This window comes from Eimeria necatrix, genomic scaffold (assembly GCF_000499385.1).
Source record: "Eimeria necatrix Houghton genomic scaffold, Enh_scaff173, whole genome shotgun sequence".
In the NCBI taxonomy this organism is placed as follows: domain Eukaryota; phylum Apicomplexa; class Conoidasida; order Eucoccidiorida; family Eimeriidae; genus Eimeria; species Eimeria necatrix.
In genome coordinates, this window is record NW_013652406.1 from 5,001 (window position 1) to 32,752 (window position 27,752).

Here is a 27,752-nt window from a genome sequence, read left to right on the forward strand (position 1 = left end):
CCCTAAACCCTAGAAGCGTCGGCACCTGTTTCTTGCTGCGACTCCGTGCCTTCTGGAAGCGTCAGGCCTGTAGGCTGCGGCGTCTGCTGCAGCAGTTTCGGCAGCAGCAGCAACTGTAGCAGCAAGAAACTCAAACCCTCGCATGCAAATGGGGGCCCCCAAACCCCGCTGCTGCGACATCTGCAGCAGCAGCAGCTGCGCCTTTTGAGAGAAGTCGCTGGACACGCAGAGGCAAGTGCTGTCCAGCACTTGCATGAACTGAAACGCAAACCCTAAACCCTAAACCCTAAACCCTAAACCCTAAATCCTCGAGCTGGCACAGTCAGGCGCCAGTTGAGCCAAGCCAGTGCTCGCAGCCCTTCAAGACGCAGCGAGGGTTTAGGGTTTAGGGTTTAGAGTTTGCACCGCACAGGTGCCCGGCTCCACGCGTTTTCGGGTCATGTAAAATCGCCGAGGGTTTAGGGTTTAGGGTTTAGGGTTTAGGGTTTAGCCTGACTGCTGGGCTGTGAAAGTAAGCAGTAGGGATTGCGGACTGCTCCATCATGCGCGTCAAAATCTGAGCTGCTATCAGCAGCACCTGCGCCAAGCCTCCAAACCCTAAACCCTAAACCGTAAACCCTAAACCCTAAACCCTAGACAGTAGCTATCAGCGTTGAAACCCGAGAACCCAGCTCAAAACCCTTGCCTCAGCCTTTGCAGACAGCGCCTACAACTAACTCGCTTGGCAGTCATGATGCTTCAGGGTTCAGGGTTTAGGGTTTAGGGTTTAGGGTTTAGGGTTTAGGGTTTGGGGTTTTTACTTTGAGAGTTTTGTCGGCAAATGCCTTGTGCATGCAGAGCGCCAGCGCCTCAAAGAACTCCTTAGACCTCAGCAGATTTGCTGCAGCAGCAGCAGCAGCAGCAGCAGCAGTATCAGCAACAGGTAAGGCAGCAGCAGCAGCTGGTGCAGCAGCAGCAACACGTGCAGCATTAGCAGCAGCTGCAGCAGCAGAAGAAGAGTGGGACTGAAGCAGCAACCACCAGCGTTCAGCCGATTAACAGGAAGAGCAGCAAAGCCATTTCTGCTGCTGCTGCTGCTTCCCTGCTGCTGCTGCTGCTGCTGCTGCTGCTGCAGCTGGGACGCTCACGCTGCTGCTGCTGCTCCAGCTCTTCTTCTTGCTGCAGCCGCTGCAGCAAAACCCTAAAACCCTCCACTCTGGTGTCTGGAGATCTGTCAAAAATAGCAGCAACACTTGAGGGGTCCCAGAACTGCAGCAGGGGCCCCCAGCCGTCAGCAGCGGATGCAGCAGCTTCTGCTGCTGCTGCTGCTGCTGCTGCTGCTGCTGCTGCGGTGGCTTCAGCTGCGGGTGAGGATGCGGCGGGGGAATATGGGTCCTGCAGCAAGTCAGCAGCGCGCAGACCTAAACCCTAAACCCTAAACCCTAAACCCTAAACCCTAAACCCTTAACCCTAAGCTGCAAAACCCGGGACTGACATGATATCCGGTTTTGTGTTCCTCATGCGGCTCTTCCACTCCAAAGGAAGGTAGCTGCAGGCAACGACGCTCGGCAAACCCTAAACCCTAAACCCTAAACCCTAAACCCTAAACCCTAAGTTCTAAGTTCCAAGGCCCCGCTTCTTATCTCTAAGCTCCGTGAAGTTCTCATGGCGAGTCACTAAAGCCCCCACTCCAGCCCGAGGGTTTAGGGTTTAGGGTTTAGGGTTTAGGGTTTAGGGTTTAGGGTTTGGAGTTTACTTTCTGGTTGAGACACCGCAGCAGCTCCTCCTCAGTGACTTCGTCGTCAGAAGCATCCAAAGGGTCTGTGTCTCCCCGCAGCAGCAGCGCAGCAGCAACGGAGCGCCGCAGCAGCGCAGCAATGCTGTGCAGCTGCTGCTGCACTGCAGCAGCAGCAGCAAAGTCGTCTCGCGCAGCAGCAGCTCTGCAGGCACTCAAACCCTAAACCCTAAACCCTAAACCCTAAACCCTAAAGCCACAATTTTCTGGTGCAGCATTTGTTGGTTATAAAAAGCTAAGTACCTGAGCTAAGCCTAAGGACACTGGATCTAGAGTTTAGGGTTTAGGGTTTAGGGTTTAGGGTTTCCCATAAGCTTAGTTCAGAGCTTTCTTAGCGCTGCGGCTGAAGACCAAATTTCATTCTAGGGTTTAGCTCGAGGGCTTAGGGCTCTTAGTGCAGCTTGGGATGAGGGTTTATCTCTAGGGTTTAGGGTTTAGGGTTTAGGGTTTAGGGTTTGCGGACTCCTTCTTGGCCTCCAGCGCCTGCACCTTGGGAATTGCTTCTAGGGTTTTGAGCAGCGCCTGACTAATGCGAGCAGCACTTGTGAACTGTTCTGCTGCTGCTCTTTGCTGCTTCGCTTGCTGCAGCAGCAGCAGCTGCTGCAGCAGGAACGCGCTGATTCGCCCGTGGCCCAGGCGCTGCAGGGGCTGCTGCTGCTGCAGCTGCTGCGGCTGCAGCAACAGCAGCAGCAACACAAACACAACAAGCAATTTACTTTCGAAACCCTTGCATCTAAACCCTAAACCCTAAACCCTAAACCCTAAACCCTGCTTCTCTTCAAAGCCGCGAAGAAGGCTCTTGCGGACTAATTGAAGGGGCAGCAGCTGCACTGGAAGCGACAGCAGCAGCAGTAGAGAAGCCAGCAGCAGCAGCAGCAGCAGAGGCCAGCAGCAGCAGCAGCGGCAGCAGCCGCAGTAGACGAAGAAGCAGCATTAGAAGCAGCAGCAGAAGCTGATAAAGTAGCAGTAGCAGCAGCAGCAGCAGAAACAACAGCAGCAGAAGCAGCAGCAACTTGCCAGTAGCTGCTGCTGCAGCAAAACCCTAAGGCCTGGGCAGCAAATCCCAGGGGCAGGACAGCCTCCAAGCCTTAGGGAGCGCAGCAGCATCTGCAAAAGCCAAAAAGCAGCAGACATTGCTGCTGCTGCTGCTGCTGCAGGAGTAGCAGCAGCAGATGCAGCAATAGAGGCAGCAGCAGCTGCTGCTGCTGCTGCAGCTCTGCTGAACAGCAACATCCACCTCACCAACACCCCTTACTCAGCAGGAATAGCTGCCGCAGCAGCAGCAGCAGCAGGAACTGCCGCAGCTGCAGCAACCGCAGCAGCAGCAGCAGCAGCAGCAGCAAGAGGCGGCCGTACCTGAGCAACCGCATGGGAACTGATATAATCTGCTGCAGCAAAAACCACCAACTTGATGAACTTCGAATGAAAGTGCTGCTGCAGCCGAACACACTTTAGTTCTTGCTGCTGCCCGATGCGCACAAAGCCAGCTCGGGTGTACGTACACCTCAAATACGCAGCAGCAACTGCAGCAGAAGGAGCTGCAGCAGCAGCCACGGGGCAGCACATGCAGCGACAGCAAACGCTGCATGTCTCCCCTGTCCCGGGTGCTGCTGCTGCGCTGCTGCCTGCTGCTGCTGCTGCTGCTGCTGCTGCTGCTGCTGCTGCTGCTGCTGGCGTAGTGTTTGAGGGGTTCTGTGCATTGCTGTCGAGCCACTGCGGTCACACGAGAACAAGCAGCAGCAGCAGAGGCAGCAGCAGCAGCAGCAGCAGCAGCAGCAACAGCAGCAACAGAGATGGCGCTCTTAAGAGAAATGATTCCTTCTTTGGGCTTAAGCTGGCACAGCGTACGGGCTCATAGTCCGGGGTTAAGGGTTTAGGGTTTAGGGTTTAGGGTTTAGGGTTTAGGGTTTTATACCACTTCCACTTTGGCTGGGCCTTGAGCAGCAAACTGAAGGCAAAAGATGCGGCAAAGGCCCCCAAGAGCCACCCCCACTTCGTAGCCTTTGCTGCAGCAGCAGCAGCAGCAGAAGCAGCAGCAGCAGCAGCAGCCGCAGCAACAGCAGCAACAGCAAGCGTATAGAAGACGGAAAAAAGAGCAGTGGGTGCTCGAAAACAGCAACAGATGCGCACTTAGCAGCAGCAGCAGCAGCAGCAGCAGCAGCAGCAGCAGCAGCAAGTGGCAATAGGGACAGCAAATCACCTGCTGTAGCTGCAGCAGTCACAGCAGCATCCGCCTGCTGCATCTGCAGCAGTTTTGCTGCTGCTGCATGTTGCTGTGTAAACCACAGTGTGTGGGAGCTGCTGCGGCTTCCGGCAGCAGCAGCTGCTGCTCTTTCCAGTGAAATGAAAGAGTTGCTGCTGCTGCAGTAACAGCTGCTGCTGCTGCTGCTGCTGCTGCTGCAGCTGCTGCTGCTGCTGCTGCTGCTGCAGCTGCTGCTGCTGCTGGGATAGTAGCAGCTCCTGCCGCTCTTGCTGCAGCTGCTGCTCCCACGGAACGTCATATGCTGCTGCAGCAGCTGCAGCATTTGCTGCAGCAGATGCCAACCAGCTCTGGAGGTGTTGCGGCTCCACTTGCTGCTCCGGAATTTGCTGCTCCTTTTGCTGCTGCTGCTGCTGCTGCTGCTGCTGATGCAGCTCTTGCTCAGGTTCGCATGCCTCCTGCTGCTCTCGCTGTTGCTCTTGTTGCTGCTCTTGCTGCTGCGCTTGCTGCTGCTCCTGTTGCTGCTGTTTCTCTTGCTGCTGCTCTTGTTGCTGCTCTTGCTGCTGCTCTTGCTGCTGCTCTTGCTGCTGCTCTTGCTGCTGCTCTTGCTGCTGCTTTGCTTGCTGCGCCTGCTGCTTCTGATCTTGCTGCTGCTTCCGGAGCCTCAGGCTCTGCCGGCGCCAATGACTTGTCCACCTGCGAGCGGGGGCCTCGGGGTAACTCTGCTGCTGCTGCTGCTTCTGCTGCTGCTGCTGCTCTTGTTGCTGCTGCTGCTGCTGCTCTTGTTGCTGCTGCTGCTGCTCTTCAGGCTGAGGCTCTGGGGATGGCATCTTCGGCACTGTTGGACATAAGGCCTCTGACGGTGCTGCTGCTGTCGCACTTGTTGCTGCTGCTGCTGGTGCTGCTGCTGCCGCTGCACTGCAGCAGCCACAGGCGCAGCTCTTGCTGCCGCTGCTGCTGCCGCAGCTGCTGCTTTCGCAGCTATTGCTGCGGCTGTTACTGAGGGAGCTGCTGCTGCCGCTGCTGTCGACGCAGCTGTTGCTGCAGCAGTTGCTGACGGAGCTGATGCTGGAGCAGCTGTTGCTGCTGCTGTTGACGCCGATGCTGCTGCTGCGGCTGACGCTGCTGTTGTTGCTGCTGCTGCTGCTGGCGATGCCGCTGGTCTCGAGTCCCTAGTGAGCGATGGCAGAAGCTGCAGCAGCAGCAGCTGCTGCTGCTGCCAATAAAACAGTCTGTCTCCGCTCCTTTAACTCAAGGGAGCCCAGACACAGTAGAAACATGGCAGATGCAGCAGCAGCAGCGGCAGCAGCAGCAGCAGCAGCAGCAGCAGCAGGGATCGTAGCAGCAACGAGCCTGGGTAGGGCGCACACGGCGACTGTGCCTGCACATAAACAGTTGCTGCAGCAATTATGTGCTTTATTCAGCAGCAGCATTTTTAAACGAGCAGCAGCAGCAGCATCTGCTGCTGCTGCTGCTTCTACGCTGGCAGCGCCCATGCCTCGAGTCGGCTGTGACCCTATGTGCAGCAGCAGCAGTAGCAGCAGCAGCAGCTGCTGCTGCTGCAAGAGCAGCAAAAACCTCCAAATAAACTCATCAGGGTATGTTAAAAAATCAAATAATTAATAAATGAGAGGATTTCGGCTAAGGCAGCAGCAACAGCGGCAGCAGCAGCGGCTGCTGCTGCTGCTGCTGCTGCTGGGCATACAGATCTGGCTAGGCCCCGAGACACAGCATGGCCCAGCAGCAGCAGCAGCTGCTGCTGTTGCCACAGACAGGTAAATTTTTTGAAGAAGTCGAACTTTTAATGCATTTTCTGCTGCTTCTGGAGCTGCAGCAGCAACAGCAGCACCGTTGCTGCTCGTGAGGCGGACGAAGGAGGCTGCTGCCAGCAGCAGCAGCAGCAGCAGCAGCAATAGCGGCAGCAGCAGCAAAGGCAGCCAGCAGAAGCACAAATTCTGCAGCAACAGGGGCTTCCAGCATCGGCCAGCTGGGCCCCACACCGAAAGCCACAGCAGCAGGCGCAGCCGCAGCAGCAGGGCGCAGCAGCAGCAGCAGCGGCAGCAGCAGCAGCAGCAGCAGCCTTTCTATAATCTTGAAGTAGATGGCCTCGAAGGTCTCACTGCGGCTGCTGCAGCAGCAACAGCTGCTGCTGCTGCTGCTACTGAGCTGCAGTTGCTGCTGGAGGCAGTCTGCATGCATGTCGCTGCAGCAGCCAGTCGCTGCTGCAAGTGTTCTTGGAACAAGCCCGATTATAGCACAGCAGCAGCAGCAGCAGCAGCAGCAGCAGCTGCAGTACGCAGCGTCAGCAGCGGCACCTATGGCTTTTGTAAAGAGCAGCGGAAATGCATCTTTTCTGCAGCAGCAGCAGCAGCAGCAGCAGCAGGGGCCCCTCGCCTTCTTCAGCTCCCCACAGCAGCAGCAGCAGCAGCACGTGGTGCTGTCACAGCCACTGCAGCAGCAGCTGCTGCTGCAGCAGCAGCAGCAGCAGGGGGCGCCTGCCGCTGCAACCCGTTTGATGTACCAAGTCCGCTTGAAAACACCTGAAGGTTCGTTGCTGCTGCTGCTGCTGCTGCTGCTGCTGCACCGCTGCACGTGTTGCCGCTGCTGCTGCGTTTGGACTTGCGGTTGCTGCTGCTGCTGCTGCTGCTGCTGCTGCTGCTGCTGCAGGAGAAGAGCACACTGTAGAGTGTGCAGAAGATGAATACATTTTGGATGCAGCAGAAGCAGCAGGAATTGATTTGCCCTACTCTTGTAGAGGAGGCTCTTGCAGCACCTGCGCAGGTAGGCTGCTGCTGCTGCTGCTGCTGCTGCTGCTGCTGTTGCTGCTGCTGACGGTCTTTGCCTGCTGCTGCGTGTGCTGGTTCTTGCCGGCGTGCCGGTGTGCGGCTGCTGCTGCTGCCGTTGCTGCTGCTGCTGCTGCTGCTGCTGCTGGCGGTGCCACCTGAGCTGCTGTCCGCCCCACCGCTCGCCCCCGCTGCTGCTGCTGCTGCTGCTGCTGCTGCTGCTGCTGCTGCTGCAGGCAAGCTGCTGGAGGGCTCTGTAGACGGAACAGAACAAAGCTATTTAGATGAGCAGCAGCAGCAGCAAGGGTTTGTGCTGCTGTGCACTGCTTACCCCAAAAGCGACTGCACAGTTCTCACGCACCAAGAAGACGCGCTGCACAATCCCCCAGACCCTAAACCCTAAACCCTAAACCCTAAACCCTTGCCGGGCCTCAGACGCCGAACCCTCACCCCTCTCCAGCCCTTCAAACCCTAAACCCTAAACCCTCGCCAGGGCCCAAACCCTGGCCAGGCGCTAGACCCTAGCGGCTGCCCCCGCAGGCCTTGAACCAGCTCTAAACCCTAAACCCTCGCTAAACCCTAAACCCTCGCTAAACCCTTGGAAAAACCCTAAACCCTCGCTGAACCCTAAACCCTCGCTAAACCCTTGGAAAAACCCTAAACCCTAAACCCTCGCCAGCTCTCTGATATGCGGAATTAGGCACCCGCTCACTATGTCGGGGGCGCGGGAGCTGGAGCCCCAGCTAAACCCTAAACCCTAAACCCTAAACCCTTTCTAAATCCTAAACCCTCGGACCCTTTTCCATACTGCTACTTTATTCGCTGAACAGTTAAAGCCTAGCTCATCAGCTCTCTCCAGCAGACGCAGCAGCAGCAGCAGCAGCAGCAGCAGCAGCAGCAGCAGCAGCAGCAGCAGCAGCAGCAAACACTGTCGCTCTGGCGGACGTGCCTCTATATCGAGGGTTTGAAGGAGTCAGAAGGGCAAGCAAAAAGCTAGGCAGCCAGCTAGCCAGCCAACCAGCTATCAGCTAGCTAGCCAGCTAGCCAGCTAGCCAGCTAGCTAGCAAGCCAGCTAGCTAGGCAGCCAGCCAGCCGGGTAGCTAGCCAGCTAGCTAGCTAGCTGGCCAGCTAGGTGGCCAGGGATGCTGCTAGCTGCTTGGCTAGCCAGCTAGATAGCTAGCCAGCCAGCCAGCTAGCTAATCAGCCAGCCGGCTAGGTAGCTAGCCAGCCAGCCAGCTAGCCAGCTAGCCAGCTACCTGGGTGGCTAGCTAGGTAGCTAGCTAGCCAGCCAGCCAGCCAGCTAGCCAGCTAGCCAGCTAGCCAGCTTGCTGGGTAGCTAGCTAGGTAGCTAGCTAGCTAGCTGTCAGAGTGAGGCCGAATGCTCGCCATGGGGGTGTTGGGGTGTACGTACACTGCGGAAGCCAGAGGGCGCACAATTGGGGAACCTGTTGCATGACTTTTATTTTAATTTATTTTAACTTTTATTTTAATTTAATTTTAGAATAGTTTTGCTGCAGAAGAGCCTGGAAGCAGATATAAATGAATACTTGCTGCGCTGCGGCGGCCGCGGGGGGCCGTGGGCTGCTGTTCGCAAGCAGCAGCAGCACCTGTTGCTGCTGCTGCACCTGTTGCTGCTGCTGCAGCTGTTCCTGCTGCTGCTGCTACTCCTGCTGCAGTTCCTGCTGCCGCTGCTACTCCTGCTGCAGTTCCTGCTGCTGCTGCAGTTCCTGCTGCTGCTGCAGTTCCTGCTGCTGCTGCAGTTCCTGCTGCTGCTGCAGCTGCTGCTGCTCAGCCGCTGCTGCTGCTGCTGCAGCTGCTGCTTGTGAGCAGCTGGAAGGAAGCTTTGGAGGGGCGGAGCGGGGTGTACGTACACCCTAGACTCTGCAAGCAGCAGAAGCCTCAGCAACAACAGCAGCAGGAGAAGGAAGGGCAGAGCCGAACTGGACCAAAAGAGGAACAGCAAGAGGAGTAGCAGCACAAGCAGCAACTGCTGCCTGCAGCGTGGCGTCTTCGCCCTGCAGCAGCTTCTGCACCATTTCTGCTGCTCGCTGCTCGTCAGCCAGCTGCGTGCCCCACGTCTTCCCCACTTGGCCTGCACACGCACCCCACAGCTGCTGCTGCTGCTGCTGCTGCTGCTGCTGCTGCGAAGGCTGCAGCACTGACAGCAGCAGGCGCTGCCGCCCGGCAGGCGGCAGCAGCAGGAGCGCAGGCAGCAACTCGTGCAGAGGCAGCCACACACGGCAGCCGCAGCAGCTCCCGCACCAGCAGCAGCAGCAGCAGCAGCAGCAGCAACGGCAACAGCAGCAGCAACGCCACCAACAGCAGCAGCAAAGACAACGCCAAGAGCAGCAGCAACAGCAGCGACAAGAACTGCAGCAGGAGCAGCAGCAGCGGATCTGACCTGCGAGGTTCACGAGGAAGCACTCCGGATCTACTCCGGTGAGGTTGCAGTCAACGCGATCGTTGTCTGCTGCAGTGCTGCTGCTGCTGCTGCTGCTGCTGCTGCTGCGTTTGTTGAAGTTTTGAATTCCTTCGGTTTTGCACAAACTGGGAATTGCAGAAAGCGCAGCAGCAGCGCCGGAGAAGTCCTCCTGGGTGTCCAGGAAGGCGAAGAGCATCGCAGCAGGTGACCCCGCGAGGAGGATGTCGGGGCTTATTTCGAAGTCTTGCGCGAAACTGGAAATAAAAAAGGAAATTAAAATAGAAATGAAGAAAAAAGAAGCGAATATAAGGCCCAAGTGCTGCATTTTCAGCGGCGGAGTGGGGGGTGGACCAGCAGCAGCAGCAGCAGCAGCAGCAGCAGCAGCAGCAGGGAAACTGGAGAGGAAGGCGAGACAAAGGAAGACCAAAACCTGAATTCTGCTTTTTTTTGAATAGCAACTAAGACAGTTCACCTTTGGATTGCTTTTTATGTAGTAGTTGCGAGTTAGGCAGCAGCAGCAGCAGCAGCAGCAGCAGCAGCAGCGGCAGCGACCGCGGGGTCACTGGCTCCGCTATACTGCCGCCGCCGCTGCTGCTGCTGCTGCTGCTGCTGCTGCTGCTGGAACCTATCTCTCTGCGGCTTGCTGCTCGATCGTGGGGTGAGCAGCGCGGTGTGTTGTTTACTTTGTTTCTTTTTTCATTTTTATTGCAGGTTTTCCCGCACACTGTTGTTTCTTGCTTCCTTCCTGTTCTTGCTGCTGCTGCTCTCCCTGCTGCTGCTCGCGCTGCTGTCTCCCTGCCACTGCTCACTTCCCCTCACCCCCGTCTCTTCTGAAGCAGCGCCGAGTTCGCCTTTTCCTCCTTCCAACTATCACCCCCACCCCCACCCCCAGCAGCAGCAGCAGCAGCAGCAGCAGCAGCAGCAGCAGCAGCAGCAGCGTGGACGTGGACTGCAAGGGGGGCTTCACCGCGTGGTCCCCCTGCGAACCCCTCGAAGGCCACGCCACCCACCACGACCCCGAAGACGACTTCGACCTCCCCAGAGGCCCCGACGGCCTCTTCGCCGGCCGCTGTTTTCAGTTTCGAACTTTTCGCATTTTCGCAGCCGCCCGCGGCCGCGGCAACGCCTGCAGCCGCCGCGACGGCTCGCGGGCGTTTCGCTACTGCAGCGGCTGCAGCGGGGAGTCTGCGGTGTACAGACACCTGGGCTCCCCGCAGCAGCAGCAGCAGCAGCAGCAGCAGCAGGCGGCTGCTGCGCTGCGGGCGTTTGCGGTGCTCGCGGGCGCGTTTGCTATTGCGGCTGCGCTGCTGCTGCTCGCGCTCGGCTGCCGCAAACTGCTGCTGCTGCTGCAGCAGCAGCAGCAGCAGCAGCAAACTCGCATTCCACTCTACCCCCCACAGCCCACAGCGGCGCTCAGACACCACGCTGCTGCTGCTGAACTCCACAAGGACTTTCCCTCTGCTGCTGACGAACTCACCGAGGCCGCCCCCGCCAGGTGAGCTGCTGCTGCTGCTGCACCTCCTCCACCAGCAGCAGAGGCAGCAAACGCGCAGACAGCCGCTGCTAGCTGGAACAGCCGCAGCTAGCTGCGAGCTGCTGCCAACCTGCAGGTCATCACAGCTAGCCACAGCTAGCCACAGCTACCCACAGCTAGCCACAGCTAGCCACAGCTAGCCACGGCTAGCCACGGCTAGCCACAGCTGGCCACAGCCAGCCACAGCCAACTCAAGGTACCTATGGCTAGCCACAGCTAGCTACAGCTAGCTACAGCTAGCCACAGCTAGCTACAGCTAGCCACAGCTAGCCACAGTTAGCTGCTGCAGCCGCTGGGAATGAAGTGCGGCTGCAGCAGCAAAGCAAAGGGCACAAACAGGTGGAGCTCGAGGCCCTCCTGAGGGGAACTTTCCCCAACTGAGATCTTTCTTAAGTTTTAAACTTCACCGAAGCGCTAAATAACAGCAGCAGCAGCAACAGCAGCAGCAGCAGCAGCAGCAGCAGCAGCAGCACTATTTGCATCTGCGCAACTCAGCCACCTAGCTCTAAGCCTCCTGCAATCGCTGCAGCAGCAGCAACAGCAGCAGCAGCAGCACTATTTGTATCTGAGCCACCTAGCTGCAAGCCTCCTACAATCGCCGCCGCCGCAGCAGCAGCAGCAGCAGCAGCAGCAGCAGCAGCAGCAGGAGCAGCAGGAAATAGAAGGGAAGTTGGGAGTTAGGGAAGCAGCAGTCTGCTTCTTTCTCTGCGGGCCCTGGCCTCCTGCACTGTTGCTGCTGCTGCTGCTGCCAGCACCTTCGAAGTCCCCACAACAGCTCCCACTGCATGCGTTGCTGCTGCAGCAGCAACGGGAAAGATTTGCGGCACCCGCGCCACAGCCATGTCCACGCGCGGCAGCAGCGGCAGCCCCGCTTCCGAGTACTCGCCCCGCTGCTGCAGCTGACGCGCTGCTGCTGCTGCTGCTGCTGCTGCTGCTGCTGCTGTTGCTGCTGCTGTTGCGGGTGCTGCTGTTGCGCTTGCTGCTGCTGCTGCTGGGTCGCCCGCCGCCGCGCTTGGCGAAGCTTCCAGGCTTGCTGCAGCTGCCGGAGTAGCTGCTGGAGCTGGCTTGTTTGCTGCTGCTGCTGCTGCTGCTGCTGCTGCTGCTGCTGCTTCCTTTTCGAACTCTGCCGCTGCAGCTTCCTCGTCGGCTTTTGCTGCTGCAGCTGCTTCTTTGCCTTCCGCCGCTGCAGCTTCTTCTCCGGCTTTTGCTGCTGCAGCAGCCTCCTGGACTTCCGCTGCTGCAGCATCTCGTGCTGCAGCTGCTTCGCTGGCTGCTGCTGCTGCTGCTGCTGCTTCCTGGGCAGCTTCTGCCGCTGCTGCTTCCTCGTTCTCCTTCGGCGCCTCAGCTTGCTTGCCGTCCTTTGCTGCTGCAGTTTCCTTTGTGGCTTTTGCTGCTGCTGTTTCCTGTGTGGCTTTTGCTGCTGCTGTTTCCTGTGTAGCTTTTGCTGCTGCAGTTTCCTTTGTAGTTTTTGCTGCTGCAGTTTCCTTTGTGGCTTTTGCTGCTGCTGTTTCCTGTGTGGCTTTTGCTGCTGCAGTTTCCAGCGCAGCAGCTGCTTCGTCAGGCTTTGCCACTTTGAGTTTCTCACTTGCTGCTTCTTCCGGTGCTTCTGCTGCTGCTGCTGCTGCTGCCGCTGTTGCTGCTGCTGCTGCACTTTCCTTGGTTTCTGCCGGCGAAGGTGGCGCTGCTTCTGCGGGCTCTTCAGCTGCGGCTGCTGCTGCTGCTGCTGCTGCCGGTTTGGGCTCTCGAGCTTCTATTTTTTGCTCGCCAGCTGCCTCCTTTGCTGCTGCTGCTGCTGCTGCTGCTGCTGCTGCTGCTGCTGCCGTTGCTGCATCTTTATCTGTGGCTTCTGGCACTGCTGGGGCTGCATCTTCCCCGCTTTTCTTTGTTGCTGAAGCTTCAGCTTTTGTCTCAACTTCTTTTTCTTTCTTTGCAGCAGATTCCTCGTTTCCTGCTGCAGTGGCTGCCTTCGCCGCAGCAGCAGCAGCTGCTGCTGCTGCTGCTTCCTTCGCAGAAGCTGCTGCTGCGTCCCTCGCTGCAGCAACTCCTGTTGCTGCAGTCTTGTCTTGAGCAGCTAAAGCCACCAACTCCGCCTTTTCTTCTGCAGCAGCAACTGCAGCAGCAACTGCAGCAGCCTCAGCAGCCGATTTGGCCGTGGCAGCTTGAGCAGCAGCAGCTGCTGGTGCTGCTGCAGCCGCCGCAGCTGAACGAGCTGCAGCGGGGGCAGCAGCAGCAGCTGCGGGTTTTGGCTTCCCGAGGATCTTTCTCTCCGCTTCATTTCTCATTTCTTCTGCTGCTGCTTCTTCTCTGCCCCTGGCTCTCTTCAAAGCAGCAGTTCGTGTTGCACCTCCTGCTTCTCTGCGAGGGACATCTGCTGTTGGCGCTGCTTTTTCGCCAGCTGCTGCAGCAGCTGCTGCGGGCCTGTTAGCTGCTGCTGCTGCTGCTGCTGCTGCTGCAGCGTTGCTGGCTTCTGCCCTCGGCGCTGCTGCAGGAGCCGCTTGCTTCTCCGCCGGAGTCTTGGCTGCTGCTGCGGGCGCACTTGCTGCAGCTGCTGCAGCTGCTGCTGCTGCTGCTGCTGCTGCGGGCTCTGCGCGGCTCTGCGGGGGCCTGGGGGGGGCCCTTTGCTGCTGCCGCGCGGCCCTCTCGCCAGCCAAGAAGTCCACGAGGCTGCCGACAGTTTGCTGCAGTTCAACTCCTTCAATTGCTGCTCGAAAGCCCCCAGCTGGAGGCTGCAGGACAGTCTTGGCCAGCGAAGTGGCTGCGTCGGAGAGGAAGGCGAGGGCCTGGGGGTTGTCGCGGGGGGGGGGGCTGCGGGCTGCTGCCTGCAGCACGTCTGCTGCTGCTGCTGCTGCTGCTGCTGCTGCTGCTGCTGCTGCTGCAGCGGAAGACGAGGCCAGTTCCGACACCGCCGCCTCCACCGCCTTCTGCACTGCGGGGGAAACTGTGTTCAGCAAAAAGGACAAGTCGAAGGAGACGAAGTGCAGCAGGTCTTTGGGCGGCGCGGACTCTGCGAAATTTCGGAAAATTCAAAAGTTGAACTTTGCGTTATTCTCTTCTCTTATTCGAACTTTCTCAGCAGCAAACTTTCCAGTTTTATTTACCCGCGGAGTCCTCTTCGTCTTCGTCAGATTCTCCCGCGGGAGAAGAAGGGGCCTGTGGCTGCGGAGTTCAACTTTTGCATTTTGCAAAAAGTTGAACTTCTCCGTTTTGGACTTACAACATTCTGAGAGACTGCATTTCGCGAAGTGCTTTGGCCTGAAGTGCAAATAAAAGAAAGCTAAAGAAACTGCAGACTGCGGCGCTGCAGCAGTTAGGCCTACCTCGAGATGGGGAAAGAAAAGTTTCTTGAGGGCCAGCTTCCGGGGCTGCGGAAGCTGCGGGAAAAGCCGCGCAGAAAAGTGCGAAGGAAATGGAAATGTAAAAGGCGAAAAGTGCCGGCGAGAAGTTCATCTTTGGAGCTCTACTTCTAAGGTTGGAACCGCGATATTCAGAGCAGCACCTCCGGCCTCTCAGTGTGCAAAAAAGGGAAAGCTGGAAAAAAACAAGACTTCCGAGGCCCCTTCAAGACGGATTTGCAGCAAAAGGTGGTAAAAATGATTAATTAAAGCAGTCTAGCTTAAAAACAATTTAAAACAATTCACCCCGACAAGACTTGTCAAAGTGAACCGCTCGAGTGCTTGCAGATTCCGAACTCGCAACGCTTCGGGTGTACCGACACATATGTTCCATTGCAAGGAGGAAACTGCAACACAAAAATCATATTTATCTTTCGTTTATTGCTGCGTTTATTGCTACACTTTTATTTATTTACGCTACACTTTTATTTACACTCTCTAGAGCTAAACTCTGCGTTCTTCCGCTGCGCTGCGCCGTGTTCTGTTGCCCCGCTAGCCCGTCCGATTTCAGAAACTTCCCGAACACTAAAAGAGTTTCTGGTGCATTTCAATTGCTATTTCTCATTAATTTAAAAAAATAAATAATTTCAACCCCGCTAGTGGTTCTTATCAACCAGTGGACCGTTGGTTTCCACTCCGAACCACTCCGAGGCATTGGGGCTGCAGCCGCATGTTCGCAAAGACAGCCCTGACCTTAAGAAGAAGGAGATCGCCGGAATTCTCTCTTTAAACCTTTTAATTATTTCCCAAATTCTTTTATTTATATTTTTAATTATTTCCCAAATTCTTTTATTTATATTTTGCAAAGTCTTTGCTGAGTTGAAGACAGTCAAAGCACTCGGGCACGAAGTTTGGCCGCGCTAAAGAGCTTCGGGAGTTGGACTCTGCAGATCTTCTAGCCGGCCAAATCTTCGCTTCTTCTTTTATTTTGTTTTATTCCTTTTGAAGGAAAATGGAGGCTTTCTAGAGGGGCTTGCGTTTGCCGCTGCAGCTGCTGCTCCAGACCCGCAGCAGCAGCAAGCCGCAGCAGCAGCAGAGCCGCAGCAGCAGCGCAGCAGCAGCAGCAGCAGCGCTGGCCGCGGGGCCTGTCTCACCCCTCTGTGGCGTTCCTCCCGCAGCGCCGTTTCCCGCGAACCGGCTTGCTGCTGCTCCCCTGCTGCTGCTGCTGCTGCTGCTGCTCGCCCGCCGCCGCCGCCGCTGCTGCTGCTGCTGCTGCTGCTGCTGCTGCTCGCCCGCCTCCGCTGCTGCTGCTGCTGCTGCTGCTGCTGATGCAGGGGAATGTGGTACGGGCAAATCGTGATCGGCCCGCCGGGCAGCGGGAAGAGCAGCTACTGCAGCGGGCAGCAGCAGCTGCTTGCTGCGCTGCAGCGGCAGCAAATAGTTCTCAACTTGGACCCCATGAATGATTTGCTGCCATACAAATGCGCCATTAATGTCAAAGACTTAATTGACGGCGAAGAAGTCATGCGCAGCCACCAGCTCGGCCCAAACGGCGGTCAGACGCTCCCCCTGCTGCTGCTGCTGCTGCTGCTGCTGCTGCTGCTGCTGCTGCTGCTGTTGTTGTTGTTGTTGTTGTTGTTGTTGTTGCTGCTGCTGCTGCTGCTGCTGTGCTTGCTGCTGCTGCGCCGCCGGTTCGCTCTGCTGGGGCCGCTGCTGCGGACCGCCATTTGAATGCAGCTTTTGCTGCTGCTGCTTTCTTGCTGCTGCTGCTTTCTTGCTGCTGCTGCTTTCTTGCTGCTGCTGCTGTGGGGAGTTCCGGACTGGAAGGCCTAGCAGTGGCTGCGGTTGCTGCTGCTGGGGTTTAGGGTTTAGGGTTTGGGGCCACGGGCCAAGGGTTTAGGGTTTGCTGCCGCAGAACTAGGGTTTAGGGTTTGCTGCCGCAGGTCTAGGGTTTAGTGTTTGCCTGCACGTGCACAGAGGGAGTTTCAGAGAAGCAAATGTGTAGGGTTTAGGGTTTAGGGCTTAGGGTTTAGGGTTTAGGGTTGAGGGTTTAGGGTTTAGGGTTTGCGTGGAGTGTTTTTTGAATTTATTTCATAGAAGTTTTGGAAGTGAGCATCTGCAGTGTACGTACACCTGAAGCGAGCTGGGGTGTATGCGCAGCTATGATATACTGCATGGAATATTTGCTGGAGAATATTGATTGGTTAGTTGAGAAGTTAAATGCTTATAAAAGTAAGCAGCTGCTGCTCGTGCTGCTGCTGCTTGTGCTGCTGCTGCTGCTGCTGCTGCTGCGCCTTTTGCTGCGCTTTCCGCTGCTGCTGCTGCTGCTGCTGCTGCTGCTGTTTCCGCTGGCGCTGCCAGTACAGCCAACTGCAGTTCTTGCTGTCGCAGCAGCAGCAGCAGCTGCTGCTGCTGCTGTGAAAGCGAATCTTGCGCCGCCGCCGCAGCAGCAGCAGCAGCAGCTGCTGCTGCTGCTGTGCAGGCTGGCTGCTGCAGCAACTGCTGCAGCAGCTGCTGCAGCAGCAGTTTGCTGCTGCTTCTGCTGTGTCTCTCAGACCATTATGTGCTGATTGACTGCCCCGGCCAAGTCGAACTCTTTACTCACCACGATGCCCTGCGCAGCATCATCAGACACCTCGAGTCCCTTGATTTCAGAGTAAGCAGCAGCAGCAGCAGCAGCAGCAGCAGCAGCAGCAGCAGCAGCAGCAACAGCAGCAGCAGGTGCCACAAAGGCTGCTGCGAAACCAATTTCTCGCAGCTTTGAGCAACTCCACAGAAAGGCAAATTGAATCGCTTTGGCAGCAGAAAAGAGGTAGCAGTGAAGCAGACCAAGGTGGCAGCAGCAGCAGCAGCAGCAGCAGCAGCAGCAGCAGCAGCAGCAACAGGTACATTGGCAGCAGATGAAGTTGCTGCGTCAGTCCAGCAGTCATTTGGGCTTCTGTTTTGTGCTGCTGCAGATGGCGGCCGTGCAAATTGTGGACAGCACTTTGTGCACAGATGCATTCAAAGTAAGCAGCAGCAGCAGCAGCAGCAGCAACAGCAGCAGCAGCAGCTGCAGCAGCAGCATCGGCAGCAGCAGCATCTGAAGCAGCAGCGTGTCTCACTGCAAATGCTTCATGAGGTGTTGCTGCGGCGGCCACTGTTGCCGCCTCCCAAGCCTGGATAGCAGCTTTAAGGTGCTGCTGCTGCGCCATTTGCTGCTCTTGCTGCTGCTGCTGTTGCTGCTGCTGCTGTTGCTGCTGCAGCACATCAGTGCCTTGTTGATGGCCTTGAACGCGCAGCTGCAGCTGGAGCTGCCGCACGTAAACGTTTTGTCCAAAGTGGATTTGCTGCGGCTGCACAGAAAGGACCTGAGTGGGGCTTTTTAGCTTGCTTGCTGTGCAGCAGCTGTTGCTGCTGCTGCTGCTGCTGCTGCAGCAAGCCAGCCCCTGATGCTGCTGCAGCTGCAGCAGCAGCAACCCAGCCCCTGATGCTGCTGCAGCTGCTGCAGCAGCAACCCAGCCCCTGATGCTGCTGCAGCTGCTGCAGCAGCAACCCAGTCCCTGCTGTTGCTGCAGCTGCTGCAGGGGCATTCACTGCTGCAGGCGTAGCAAGAATAGCAGCAGCAGCAGCAGCAGCAGCTACTGGGGGGCAAGGCAGCAACTTGTCTCTTTACGTTTTTGATGCAGAATTTCGTCTAGAGTTTTATGCGGATGCTTACGAGCTGCAGCCGCTGCTGGAAGCTGTGCAAGAAGACCCACACCCTTTAGGCGTAAGACTGCTGCTGCTGCTGCTGCTGCTGCTGCTGCTGCTGCTGCTGCAGTTGCTGTTAACGTGTTGCTTCATGCTTTAATTCATGTCTATATATCTGAGGTGGAAAGTTAAATTTGGTACCTGTCTCCCCCAACCTTGAGCTCTGATATCTACCCGAATGTATATATGTATATATATTTAATAAATAACTAAAAAAATTAATAAATACATACACACACATATATATATATACATATATATATATATATATATACATGCGCGTGCCTGTGGATGCTCATTTATGATGCCTTTTTAAAATGCTAATGGGGCTAAAACAACTTATAAATGCTTTTATGCTCAAGTAGTTCATTTTATCTTTTTATTGGCACATCTAAAGATAGTATTCATGTCAGGATGCGCATGCATATTGCATGAATGATTTTTCCGGAAATCACTTCTCCCGAGCTAATGTTTCAAAACATTATTTGAAATAATGTTTTAATACATCATTTCAAATGATGTTTTAAAACATAAAAATGATTTTTTTGTTTTTGTGTTGTGTTTGGTTTGTTCGCAGCGCAAACTTATGGACTTCTCTCGTGCCGTGTGCGAGTTGGTCGAGGATTTCAAGTGAGAATTGAGACAAAGACAGACCAAGAGCTGAAATAAAACAAAATGCGGCTAAGAAAAAGTCAAAAATTCAAAATAGAGATATTTTAATCTCAAAATAAAGAGCTATTAATCTCAAGAAACAACAAACTGAGTGAATCTGCATCGGCATGGCGCTTTTGCACTTTTGAATGAAACTGATGGATGGGGCTGCCGTTTATATATCTTCTCATCATTTGTGCATTTATTTTATTTCGTTTTTGAATTTGTAATTTCATTTGGTTCTGGAATTCGTCGCAGTTATTGCTCACCAGTCTATTCCCTTCATGGAGCTGTTGCATCTGCCAAACAAGGCGCAAGACTTGCAGGCTTATTTGCGAGTGCCTTCAACTGTTTTTACTTTTAAAATGCCTTTTTTAAATTGTTTTGAATTGTTTATTCTGCACTTGAAGTGTTTTGGATTTTTTATCCTCCAGTTTGATCTATTTGTCTGTTAATGCCGGCCTTGTGGTTGGTGTCAGTGGCTGGTGTTTGCGGTGGGGGTCCGATGAACTTCTGGCCCGCAGCTCATTCCCTTTAGTATTTATTCTTTCAGCTCATTTGCTTTAATATTTATATTTATTTTATTTTGCTTTTTGCTTTCAGTTTGGTTTCTTTTTATCCGGTTTGCGTCACTGACAAGGAGTGCATGCTGCTGGTGCTGCGGGTGGCAGACGCAGCCAACGGCTTTGCCCTGGGAAACTACGCAGAAAATGAAAGGGGGTACCCTTTGCAGCTTGACACTGAAGAAGAACGGCAAATGCTGTGAGCTGCTGCTGCTGCTAGTGCTGCTGCTGCTGCTAGTGCTGCTGCTGCTGCTGCTGCTGCTGGTAATGCTGCTGCTAATATTTCCGCCTTGGTTCCTCTGCTGCAGCTCTGCGGGGTGCGAAGTTTTTGCCGCTGCTCTGCCCCCGAATTTGCTCTGCTGCTGCGGGATATGCTGCTTCCGCGAGATATGCTGCGGCTGCAGCGTCTGCTGCTGCTGCTCTTGCTGCTTCAACTGCTGCTGCTGCTGCTGCTGCTGCCTTTGCCTCCAGGATCGAGAGACTTCAGGAGCGCTATGTGGACTTTGACCCTGCAGAAGGGGAAGGTGATGCAGAGGCGTCCAGCGAAGTAGATTGAAGTGAACTTAGTGAAAAACAGTTTGTTTTTTATTTACAAAAGACCTAAAATTGTTTAATAACGTAAAACTGTTTTACTTCTAACGAGAAATCAAGTCCGGGATTCTCTGCAGCAGCGCCGTTTGCTGCAGCGACACCGCGCTGCTGCGCACTGTGTTCTGTGTGCACCCCGCATTTCATTTATTGCTGGTTTTTAAAATCTTTTTAAATTGAGAAACAGAGCAGCAGCAGCAGCAGCAGCAGCAGCAGCAGCAGCAGGAGTTCTAGCAGCTAGAGCTGTTGAAGCAGAATCGGAGAACTTTTGCGTTTCAAATCTGAGACAAAAGACTTCAAATATTTCGATGTTTGCGTTAAGACACATATAGTGGAAGCCTTGGCTTGGGCTTTTGGGCCGGTGGCGCCTCTGACTTGAACTCGGGCTATTCGTCAAATGTGTGGATTCATCTTCAAAAATGAAATGTACATGGCGGAGTGATCCGGCGAGCGCTAGCTAGCTAGCCAGCTAGCTAGCTAGCTAGCTAGCTAGCTGGCTAGCTAGCTGAGGCCGGGGCACATCTAGAGGCGGGCAAACACGCTGCGAGGCACTGGCTGGCTGGGGTGCTGGTGGCCACTTCGCTAGCCAGCCGAATTTGCCGCTCTCTGCTCTTGTCCATAGCTAGCTAGCTAGCTAGCACTGTTTGGAGGACACTGTTGCCAGCTGGAAGCGTGGCTAGCTGCTAGCTAGCAGCTAGCCACGCTTCCTTTTCATTGAGCCTTGTGGGAAAGGCTGCGGAGCTCCGGAAAGATTCTAACAAATAGACGGGGGCCACAGCCAGCAGCTGCGAAATGCGTGGAGAGAATGCAGCATAAATGTCTGCTAATTTATCTATTCAAACAAATATTTGGCATTGAGGATTAACACAGTCTAGCGGCAGCTGCAGGCACCTGAAAAGTCCTTTGCTGCAGTTCCATTTGAAGCAACGCACTTACTGGCGGCAAGAGGAAAGCCCCAGCGCCACGCGTAGTTCAACTTCAGCAAACAGCAGCAGCAGCAGCAGCAGCAGCAGCAGCGGGAACTGCAGCAAACGCCGAGAAAAGAGGCTTTAATTGTTTTTTAAAGACCATCCGCGGCCTCCAGGCTGTTTACTAGAAGCTGTCACTGCCAGTACAAAATAATTTCGTCTCACCTGAAACTGCACTTGCAGCAGCCACTTTAAAGCCTTTGAAATCCTTATGTTCATTTACTACATTTCATACAATATAAAGCCATCAAAAGCGCTTCTAAAAAAGTAAGAACAAACCAAACTGGAAATGAAATAGGCTGTGAACATGAATAGTGGCCGGCCGGCGCAGCATATGCCTCACGGACTGCGGAGAAAGGATACGATTTGCTAAAATGGAAAGGTAAAGAATAAATATTGAAGCAATAATGGTGACAACTGTGTTGACTCTGCTGCTTCTGCTGCTTCTTCTGCTTTTGCTGCTGCAAGTGCTGTTCAGAACAAGCTGAATAGGCTGATAAGGCGAAACTGAGTGGCAAGGAAAAGATCCCGTGTAGATAAAAGCTGGAGCATATAAGAAGGAGTCAAATAGGCAAATATGAATAATGTAAAATATGCTTTGGTAGTTTGAATTATAGTTCTAGTCTTTTCCATTCAATTCTGTTGTGAAAGGGAAAGGCACCCAACATATGACAGGTCCGCTGCCAACGCACTTCCTAGGGCCCAGAAGACAAACAAAATGAACAGAAACTCTATTTTTTTATTCATTAGTTTATTTACTTATTCATATACTTATTTATTCTTTTGGTTTTTACTTGAAGGTTTGCCTGCTGGCTGCGGGCTCACTGCTGCAGCTGGCTCTCACGCAGCCCTTTTTTCACTTGAAACTGCACTTGCAGCAGCCACTTTAAAGCCTTTGAAATCCTTATTTTCATTCACTACATTTCATGCAATATAAAGTTATCAAAAGCGCTTCTAAAGAAGTAAGAACAAACCAAACTGGAAATGAAATAGGCTGTGAACATGAATAGTGGCCGGCCGGCGAAGCAATATGCCTCACGGACTGCGGAGAAGGTACATTAATGCACATGTGGAAGATACGATCTGCTGAAAGGAAAAGGTAAAGAATAAATATTGAAGCAATAATGGTGACAACTGTGTTGATTCTGCTGCTTCTGCTGCTTCTGCTGCTTCTTCTGCTTTTGCTGCTTCAAGTGCTGTTCAGAACAAATTAAAAAAATTATTAAAAATTATAGGTAGAAAATTATATAAATAATTTTAAGTTAAAATAGGCTGACAAGGCGAAACTGAGTGGCAAGGCAAAGATCCCGTGTAGATAGAAGCTGGAGCATATAAGGAGCCAAATAAGCAAATTTGAATGACATATGTTTTGGCAGTTTGAATTATAGTTCTAGTCTTTTCCATTCAACTCTGATGCAAAAGGGAAAGGCACCCACGACCTGCAGTAACACGGAGCAGCCTCGAACTTTGTTTAAACTCATGAAAAAAGAAATGGGGAAACAAATAAAAAATAAAAGTAAAAGGCACTTGAGATTAAGGGAAGCTTCACTACAACATATGACAGGCCCGCTGCCAACGCACTCCCTAGGGCCCACAAAACGAGCAAAATGAACCGAAACCTTACCTATTTATTCGTTTGTTTATTTATTTATTCATTTATTTATTTATTCTTTTGGTTTTTACTTGGCAGTTTGCCTGCTGGCTGCGGGCTCACTGCTGCAACTGGCTCTCACGCAGCCCTTTGAAAAAGTTAATTAAAAAATCAAATTCATGTTTTGCTTTGAAGTAGGGTTCTGTTCAGCAAAACGGTTCATCATAAAGTAGAAAAGGAGGGAAACGCCGTCACATGAAAACAGTAGCCGAAGTTTCCTTCATGAAATGACTCTGCACAAAAAAGCTGATTTGGCAAGAGTCTACAACATGACAATAGGGGTCTCTAAGGCTGCTGGATGTTTTCCTCTTGATTTGTATGTTCAATTTCTTGTTTTTTGCTGCTTTCTCGCTGCTTTTGCTTCCAACTTTGTGGCTTTCTTCCGAGTTGACAACAGCGAAACAGCTTATACTTCAAAAGCCATCTGATGTTTGTGGGTACTCTTTTGAACTGCCTAAACCCTAAATCTTGCATCAGAGAAACAGATAAATGCATTTCATTGATTTGGGCTCCAGAAGAGTCCGTAATGGAGGCCTGATGAGTTCATCTGTGTAGGGAAAGTGAAACGTACTCGCTGAAATTGCATGCAGAAAAAGCTCCGAAGACCATTGCCATTGTGCTGCTGTACTAATGCCTCTAGCTTTTACTTGCCTGGAGCCTAAAGAAACCATTTGCTTGGCTGTTTGCTGTGTTTCGGTGTCTTTGAACAACACAGTAGTTGCTGCAACATGCTGCAGGCCTTTTTGCTGCAAGTGCTGCAGTTCGTGTTTCTGCAATCTTGTGTTTTCAGCTGTAAACGCCGTTCTTGCTGCTGCTCCCGCTTCGATAGCAGCAGCAAAGTGAGCAGCAGCAACATGCCCACTCATAGCAGTACCAGCTAAGGCACTTCACTCATTTAAAAATGGTTCAAAGACACATTTGACGCACGATCTGAAACGCGGGGCTGGCAGTGTGTCTTAATATCTACAACAGGCCTCAAATATTTGACTCTAAGGTTAAACTAAAGTTCAAAATTCGGAGAGAATAATGCACAAACACTTACGAGCTGCGAAAAGAAAACCAAAGAGTGCTGCAGCTCCTCCAGGCCTGTAGAAACCAAGTGAGACAACACTCCTTGTCAAGAACTTCAAAAGTTGCAGTTGTTGCTGGTGATCAAGAATGTGGACTAGAAGAACGAAAATATGCGTCACGTCTTGTCACTCACATCCTGGAACAAAAAAACTACATTAGCTAAGCTGCTGCTACAGCAAAATGTGCTTTATATGGCCCTGGGCCACTGGAGGCAACAGATGCACGAAGTTGTCGCGCATGCAAAGCGCTTATCTGCTGCTTTCCAGGAAGACCAAAAGGCCATTTTAAAAACAAAAAACTGGCTTAGATCGGCTCTAAGTGCCATCAAAATAGCAGGCGAGAGGTGCCATAAGAACAACCCACAGCATCACGCAGTGGACCCTAGTTGTGCTTAATTTGCAAACAAAATGCGGGGCTTTTGAAGTTTAAGGAAAACGAACTCCCTGAAGTTTCCATTAAGTTACTACTGTGTCTGGGCCTGCGGCCTACGGCTTAGGGTTTGGGGCTCAAAGCTCATTCTTCAGTTGCTTTCCGGTGGTTTGCAGGATACCCAATTAGGTATTGTCTGCACTTTCGTGTGTGCCCTTTTGGATATATAATTAACTATTTTATTTTCGCATTTGAATCGGCTCTCTGTCTGCTCGATTCATCCGAAATTCGGTTCTCAAATATGGCCAATGCTTCTGCTGCTGCTGCTGCTGCTGCTGCTGCTGCTGCTGCTGCTGCTGCTGCTGCTGCTGCTGCACCAAGCCGGCACCCTTCCTCAGCTGTCCGCTGCGAATTGGGGCTCGAGGCAGGACAAAAGTGGGAAGGTCAGGAGAGCTGGCAACTCACAAGCTAAATTCATTTCACTTTTGCAAACTTTAACTCAATAGTTGGATCTACAAGAGGAAAACGCTTATACTTGAATCAGGCTGGCGGTGTTTCGAGCTGCTAGCACTTAACCAAAAAGTGCACTAATTTAGGCTGAAACCATTTTAGACTTAAAGCCCTTTGCAGATCTCACTGAAAAAGCTAACAACTCACATCCTGCTTTCCCGAGAATTTTGCGGCTGAGACCTTCGAATTCTTAAACACGCAAAGAGACTTTGACTAATTCTTTTGTTTGTATTTCCTCTTCAGTGATTTGCACAAAATGCAATAAACTCTTTTGCTTCTTCTAATCCTCCAACGTTGACACATTAACCTGAAAGCTTCCTCTTCAGGTTCCTGGGGCAGCTTTTAGCTAGGGCTCATGATCTGCATTCACAGCTAGCAAAGATGCGAAAAAAACATTAGTTAAAGAGGCCACAAATAGCAAAGCAAACTTATCTAAGTGCTTTTAAAAGCATGCGAGAGTGCATTAACACCTACTTATTTGGACATAGGCGTGGAGATTGAAGGATATCTCATTACCACCCCGCCAGGCCTTCTCTTCACTGCGATTATTCTTGGTAGTTGCTCAAGAAATATGAAAATCCTTTTAACTGATAAATATAGATGTTTTCAGAATTCGATTATTAGAGTCAGCTGATGGCTTGCTTTCCGTTTCCAGCATGCCACTGGCTCGGCACTTTCGCTTAAGGGCAGTCTCAGCAGTATCTGACAGCTCACTGAACAGCAGAATGGCGAAAATAAAGAAAGACAACATGCTTTGTTCGTTTAGTGATATTACTTTGCACTTATCCTTGCAGTGTCTATCCTTGCAGTGTCTACCTAAGGAGAGCCCTACAAACAGCACGTGAGATTCCATGTTCTATATCTCCTTTGTGGAGCCAAAGAGTGTAAAGAAGCAGCACTTGGGCTTGAACAGTATGCTGCAGGTAGCAGCATGTAAGGAATCAATGTTCGCTTGATGAATGCACCTGCAAATAATTTCTTGGACTCAAATACCCTGCTGTAAGCTGCTGCTGCACTTTCCTATGGAAATAACTCTGCATAGGCGCACTTCCTGGAATTTCGCCTAAACTGTATTCCATTAAGAGTCTCCGGAAACAACTTTGACTTCAAATGTGGCGGAAACTTCGCTTTAATGCAATTAGAAGGGCTAAGCTGCTAGGAAGTCACCTTCTGGTTCGTTTCCTCTGACACCCTCCAGCGGAAAGAATTCTTACATGCTGAAGAACCCAAACCGCTTCCTCAGGAAATGAGTTAAAGAAGCAAATATTTTAAAATGATGAAGTTCTATTCAGCACAGTACGGGATTCAAGCTTGAATTAGTGCGTCTATGGGCAGTCGAGATTCATAAATGCCACGCGTAAGTATAACTGCTCCCTCGTTTGGCCGTAAATTCCCCAAATTCAAACCTGAAAGCAAAAATATATGTGATTTGAGAATGTGAGGGGAACTGTAGGAACTATAGAAACCCCCAGCCAGATTTGTTGCAGAAGAACTTCAGATTGTACAGATAACGCAATTAAGCCTTAAGGAGCTGCAGCCAGCTTAAGCTCAAAAAGTGAAGCGGCAAGGCCTCCTCAATCCATACATTTGCTTCGTTTGTGCAAATAAAAGCTCTTAAAAAAGGAAACAGCTATCGGCGCTCAGGAGAAAGTTGCCTCTTTCCCGAACCAGTTTCCAATGTTGAACGTATTCTTCGATGATCTTACAGGGTGTAGCCAGAGATCTTTGTCGGCTGGCTTCCTGCAAACCCTTTTCCAAAAACAGAGCTCCGTCGATTCGTTTTATCTTTTTAATAAAATAGAGCACTTCAAGTGAGCAACCTGTCCCCTACAACCCAAGGCTGCTGCCCAAGCAGCACAAAGCGCACTCTCTGCGGGCGCAGCAGCAGCACTACAGAAACGTTGAGCTCATGAATAATTCTATTAGTTATCTTCCCAGCATCAAACACTTATTCTGGTGATTTTCTACAGTTTGAGCCTTTCTTGAAAGGCAGCTTTTGCTTCGTTCGCTGTCTTTACTATCAATGGGGCAGCAGCTTACTTTCTGGATTGGCAACGAGGGATTCCGCATTTTTTCACTGACAGTGTCGATTGTGGCATGCAAATGGACTACATTTGAATACATTGAGCCCAGGCATTTGATTCTGATGCCAAAGTATGTTTTTAAAAGACAAAAGAGGAAGAACCAACTCCCTTAAATGTGTAAAACTCACTGCCTGAGGGCAAGCGAAGCATTACGGCACCTGACCTGCCCTTCAGTTCTTGACACATTTAGGCAAAGCAGTCGGGCTGCAAAGTTGCAGAGTATGCACGCACACGCAAAGCTGCAATAATTACACGCATAAGATCATGCATGCACATAAATAGGCAAACGCATGCATGCACTTTTAACATGTAAAGAAGCGTTACTACAGTTTTGTATTTTTCGTGCATTTAAGCAGCCAGTATTCCTTCACAAACTTGCGTTCAGCCTTTCGAATAGGTGACTCTGTGGACCCATTTCCATTTCCCACGAAGGCCGCCCTCCCCAAGATATTAATCAGTTATTAGGAAGAATCACAATTCGGTATTTACTTGGACGTGGCTGTATTTGCAAAACTGCGCATCCATGCAAGCAAAGGCTGCCGCTAGAGGAGCAATAAAATTCTTAGGGAAAAAAGACATTCATGAGTGCGGGGCATTCTCCAGAGGCCTCTTTTCCTGGGCCAGTAAGACACCTTTTGGGGACAATTCTAAATTACTGCGCCCTTGGAGGTAAAGACGAGGCGGTGTTCTCTCTCAGCTCGCATTTCTCTGGAAGTAGAAAGAAGCTTCTCGCAGTTATTAAGGCATAATAAGGCAAAGAGGAACTAACACTCTGCATTCGAGGCAAAAAAGAGAAAGATTTGCGATCTATTTGGTTATTATGAATAATCAAAACTGCGAAATTAGGCCATAAGCAAGTTTTGCGTCAACTCAAAAAGCAGAAGCTCGTGCCAATACCCCTGAACTTTTGCTCTGTCTTTTCCTAAGAAGCAATGCCGTAAAGGAAAATGGAGGCTAACATTCGTCAAGCCTGCTCGAAAACAAAGAAGACGCACCAGCTGAACACCATTGTCAGTGCCACATATTTCGTCCTAAGTCAATGCAAATGTACGAGTTGCACTGGCATCGAGGCCCTTAGAACTATTGCCTTGCACGTCAAAGCCTGCAGCTTAAGTCTTTTTCATTGATATGTTCAATGCTGAGATTTCTTGGAGTCGCTGAATTGCTTGAAAGCGACGGACAATCTGCAGTCAAAAGAGTCAAAGAGCTTTCGAATCTCCCCTTTTGAAGCCTCTGAAGCATTTCACGAGCTCTTGACCCTTGGGAAAAAAGATTAAGAGTTTAAAGCAGCCTTAGGTTCACTAGAAAGCATTAAGAATTGAAACAATGGAGCTTCATAGACTCAGTGCTGTGCCGCTTTCACAGCTGAAGCAGCAAACACCTACATGTCGTGATTGTTGGATCCATTTCTGCAGCACCTTCAGCACAACAACATGAAAGCAGGAAGTAATGCTGCACGACGTGCCAAGTCACCGTCAAGTGTTTACAGAAACCGAGTCAGCCACAGAGAAGAAACAAGT

At 52.3% G+C, this 27,752-nt stretch overlaps 7 protein-coding genes across 7 annotated transcripts in view; 3 read left to right on the forward strand and 4 right to left on the reverse strand.

The window, feature by feature from the left end:
* The window catches only part of ENH_00021310 (hypothetical protein), a gene marked incomplete at both ends in the record, with an annotated part of 2,004 nt that extends 1,272 nt beyond the window's left edge, over positions 1 to 732 (reverse strand). Inside the window, 3 exons of the mRNA XM_013579494.1 lie at positions 26 to 258; positions 497 to 604; positions 718 to 732. Of these exons, the coding sequence (XP_013434948.1) occupies positions 26 to 258; positions 497 to 604; positions 718 to 732 (356 nt within the window). The remainder of the gene's footprint in view (positions 1 to 25; positions 259 to 496; positions 605 to 717) is intronic.
* A 2,293-nt stretch (positions 733 to 3,025) lies between these two features.
* On the reverse strand, positions 3,026 to 4,804 carry ENH_00021320 (hypothetical protein, conserved; the record flags this gene model as incomplete). Its single annotated transcript, XM_013579495.1, has 3 exons — positions 3,026 to 3,487; positions 3,710 to 3,830; positions 3,975 to 4,804. 3 exons carry the CDS (start codon positions 4,802 to 4,804, stop codon positions 3,026 to 3,028), a joined length of 1,413 nt encoding a protein of 470 aa, XP_013434949.1.
* Positions 4,805 to 6,075: 1,271 nt separating this feature from the next.
* Positions 6,076 to 7,160, forward strand: ENH_00021330 (ferredoxin, putative; the record flags this gene model as incomplete). The annotated part of the gene is made up of 3 exons (XM_013579496.1): positions 6,076 to 6,520; positions 6,642 to 6,755; positions 6,994 to 7,160. The coding sequence occupies 3 exons, from the start codon at positions 6,076 to 6,078 to the stop codon at positions 7,158 to 7,160; spliced, it is 726 nt and encodes a 241-aa protein (XP_013434950.1).
* A 1,471-nt stretch (positions 7,161 to 8,631) lies between these two features.
* Positions 8,632 to 9,375, reverse strand: ENH_00021340 (hypothetical protein, conserved; the record flags this gene model as incomplete). Its single annotated transcript, XM_013579497.1, has 2 exons — positions 8,632 to 8,849; positions 9,159 to 9,375. The coding sequence occupies 2 exons, from the start codon at positions 9,373 to 9,375 to the stop codon at positions 8,632 to 8,634; spliced, it is 435 nt and encodes a 144-aa protein (XP_013434951.1).
* Positions 9,376 to 9,463: 88 nt separating this feature from the next.
* On the forward strand, positions 9,464 to 10,678 carry ENH_00021350 (hypothetical protein, conserved; the record flags this gene model as incomplete). Its single annotated transcript, XM_013579498.1, has 2 exons — positions 9,464 to 9,517; positions 10,016 to 10,678. 2 exons carry the CDS (start codon positions 9,464 to 9,466, stop codon positions 10,676 to 10,678), a joined length of 717 nt encoding a protein of 238 aa, XP_013434952.1.
* Positions 10,679 to 11,390: 712 nt separating this feature from the next.
* Positions 11,391 to 14,160, reverse strand: ENH_00021360 (hypothetical protein, conserved; the record flags this gene model as incomplete). The annotated part of the gene is made up of 4 exons (XM_013579499.1): positions 11,391 to 13,717; positions 13,812 to 13,869; positions 13,928 to 13,965; positions 14,031 to 14,160. 4 exons carry the CDS (start codon positions 14,158 to 14,160, stop codon positions 11,391 to 11,393), a joined length of 2,553 nt encoding a protein of 850 aa, XP_013434953.1.
* A 3,148-nt stretch (positions 14,161 to 17,308) lies between these two features.
* On the forward strand, positions 17,309 to 19,547 carry ENH_00021370 (conserved hypothetical ATP-binding domain-containing protein, putative; the record flags this gene model as incomplete). The annotated part of the gene is made up of 5 exons (XM_013579500.1): positions 17,309 to 17,399; positions 17,612 to 17,796; positions 18,355 to 18,407; positions 19,032 to 19,190; positions 19,463 to 19,547. The coding sequence occupies 5 exons, from the start codon at positions 17,309 to 17,311 to the stop codon at positions 19,545 to 19,547; spliced, it is 573 nt and encodes a 190-aa protein (XP_013434954.1).
* Between the last annotated feature and the right edge of the window lie 8,205 nt (positions 19,548 to 27,752).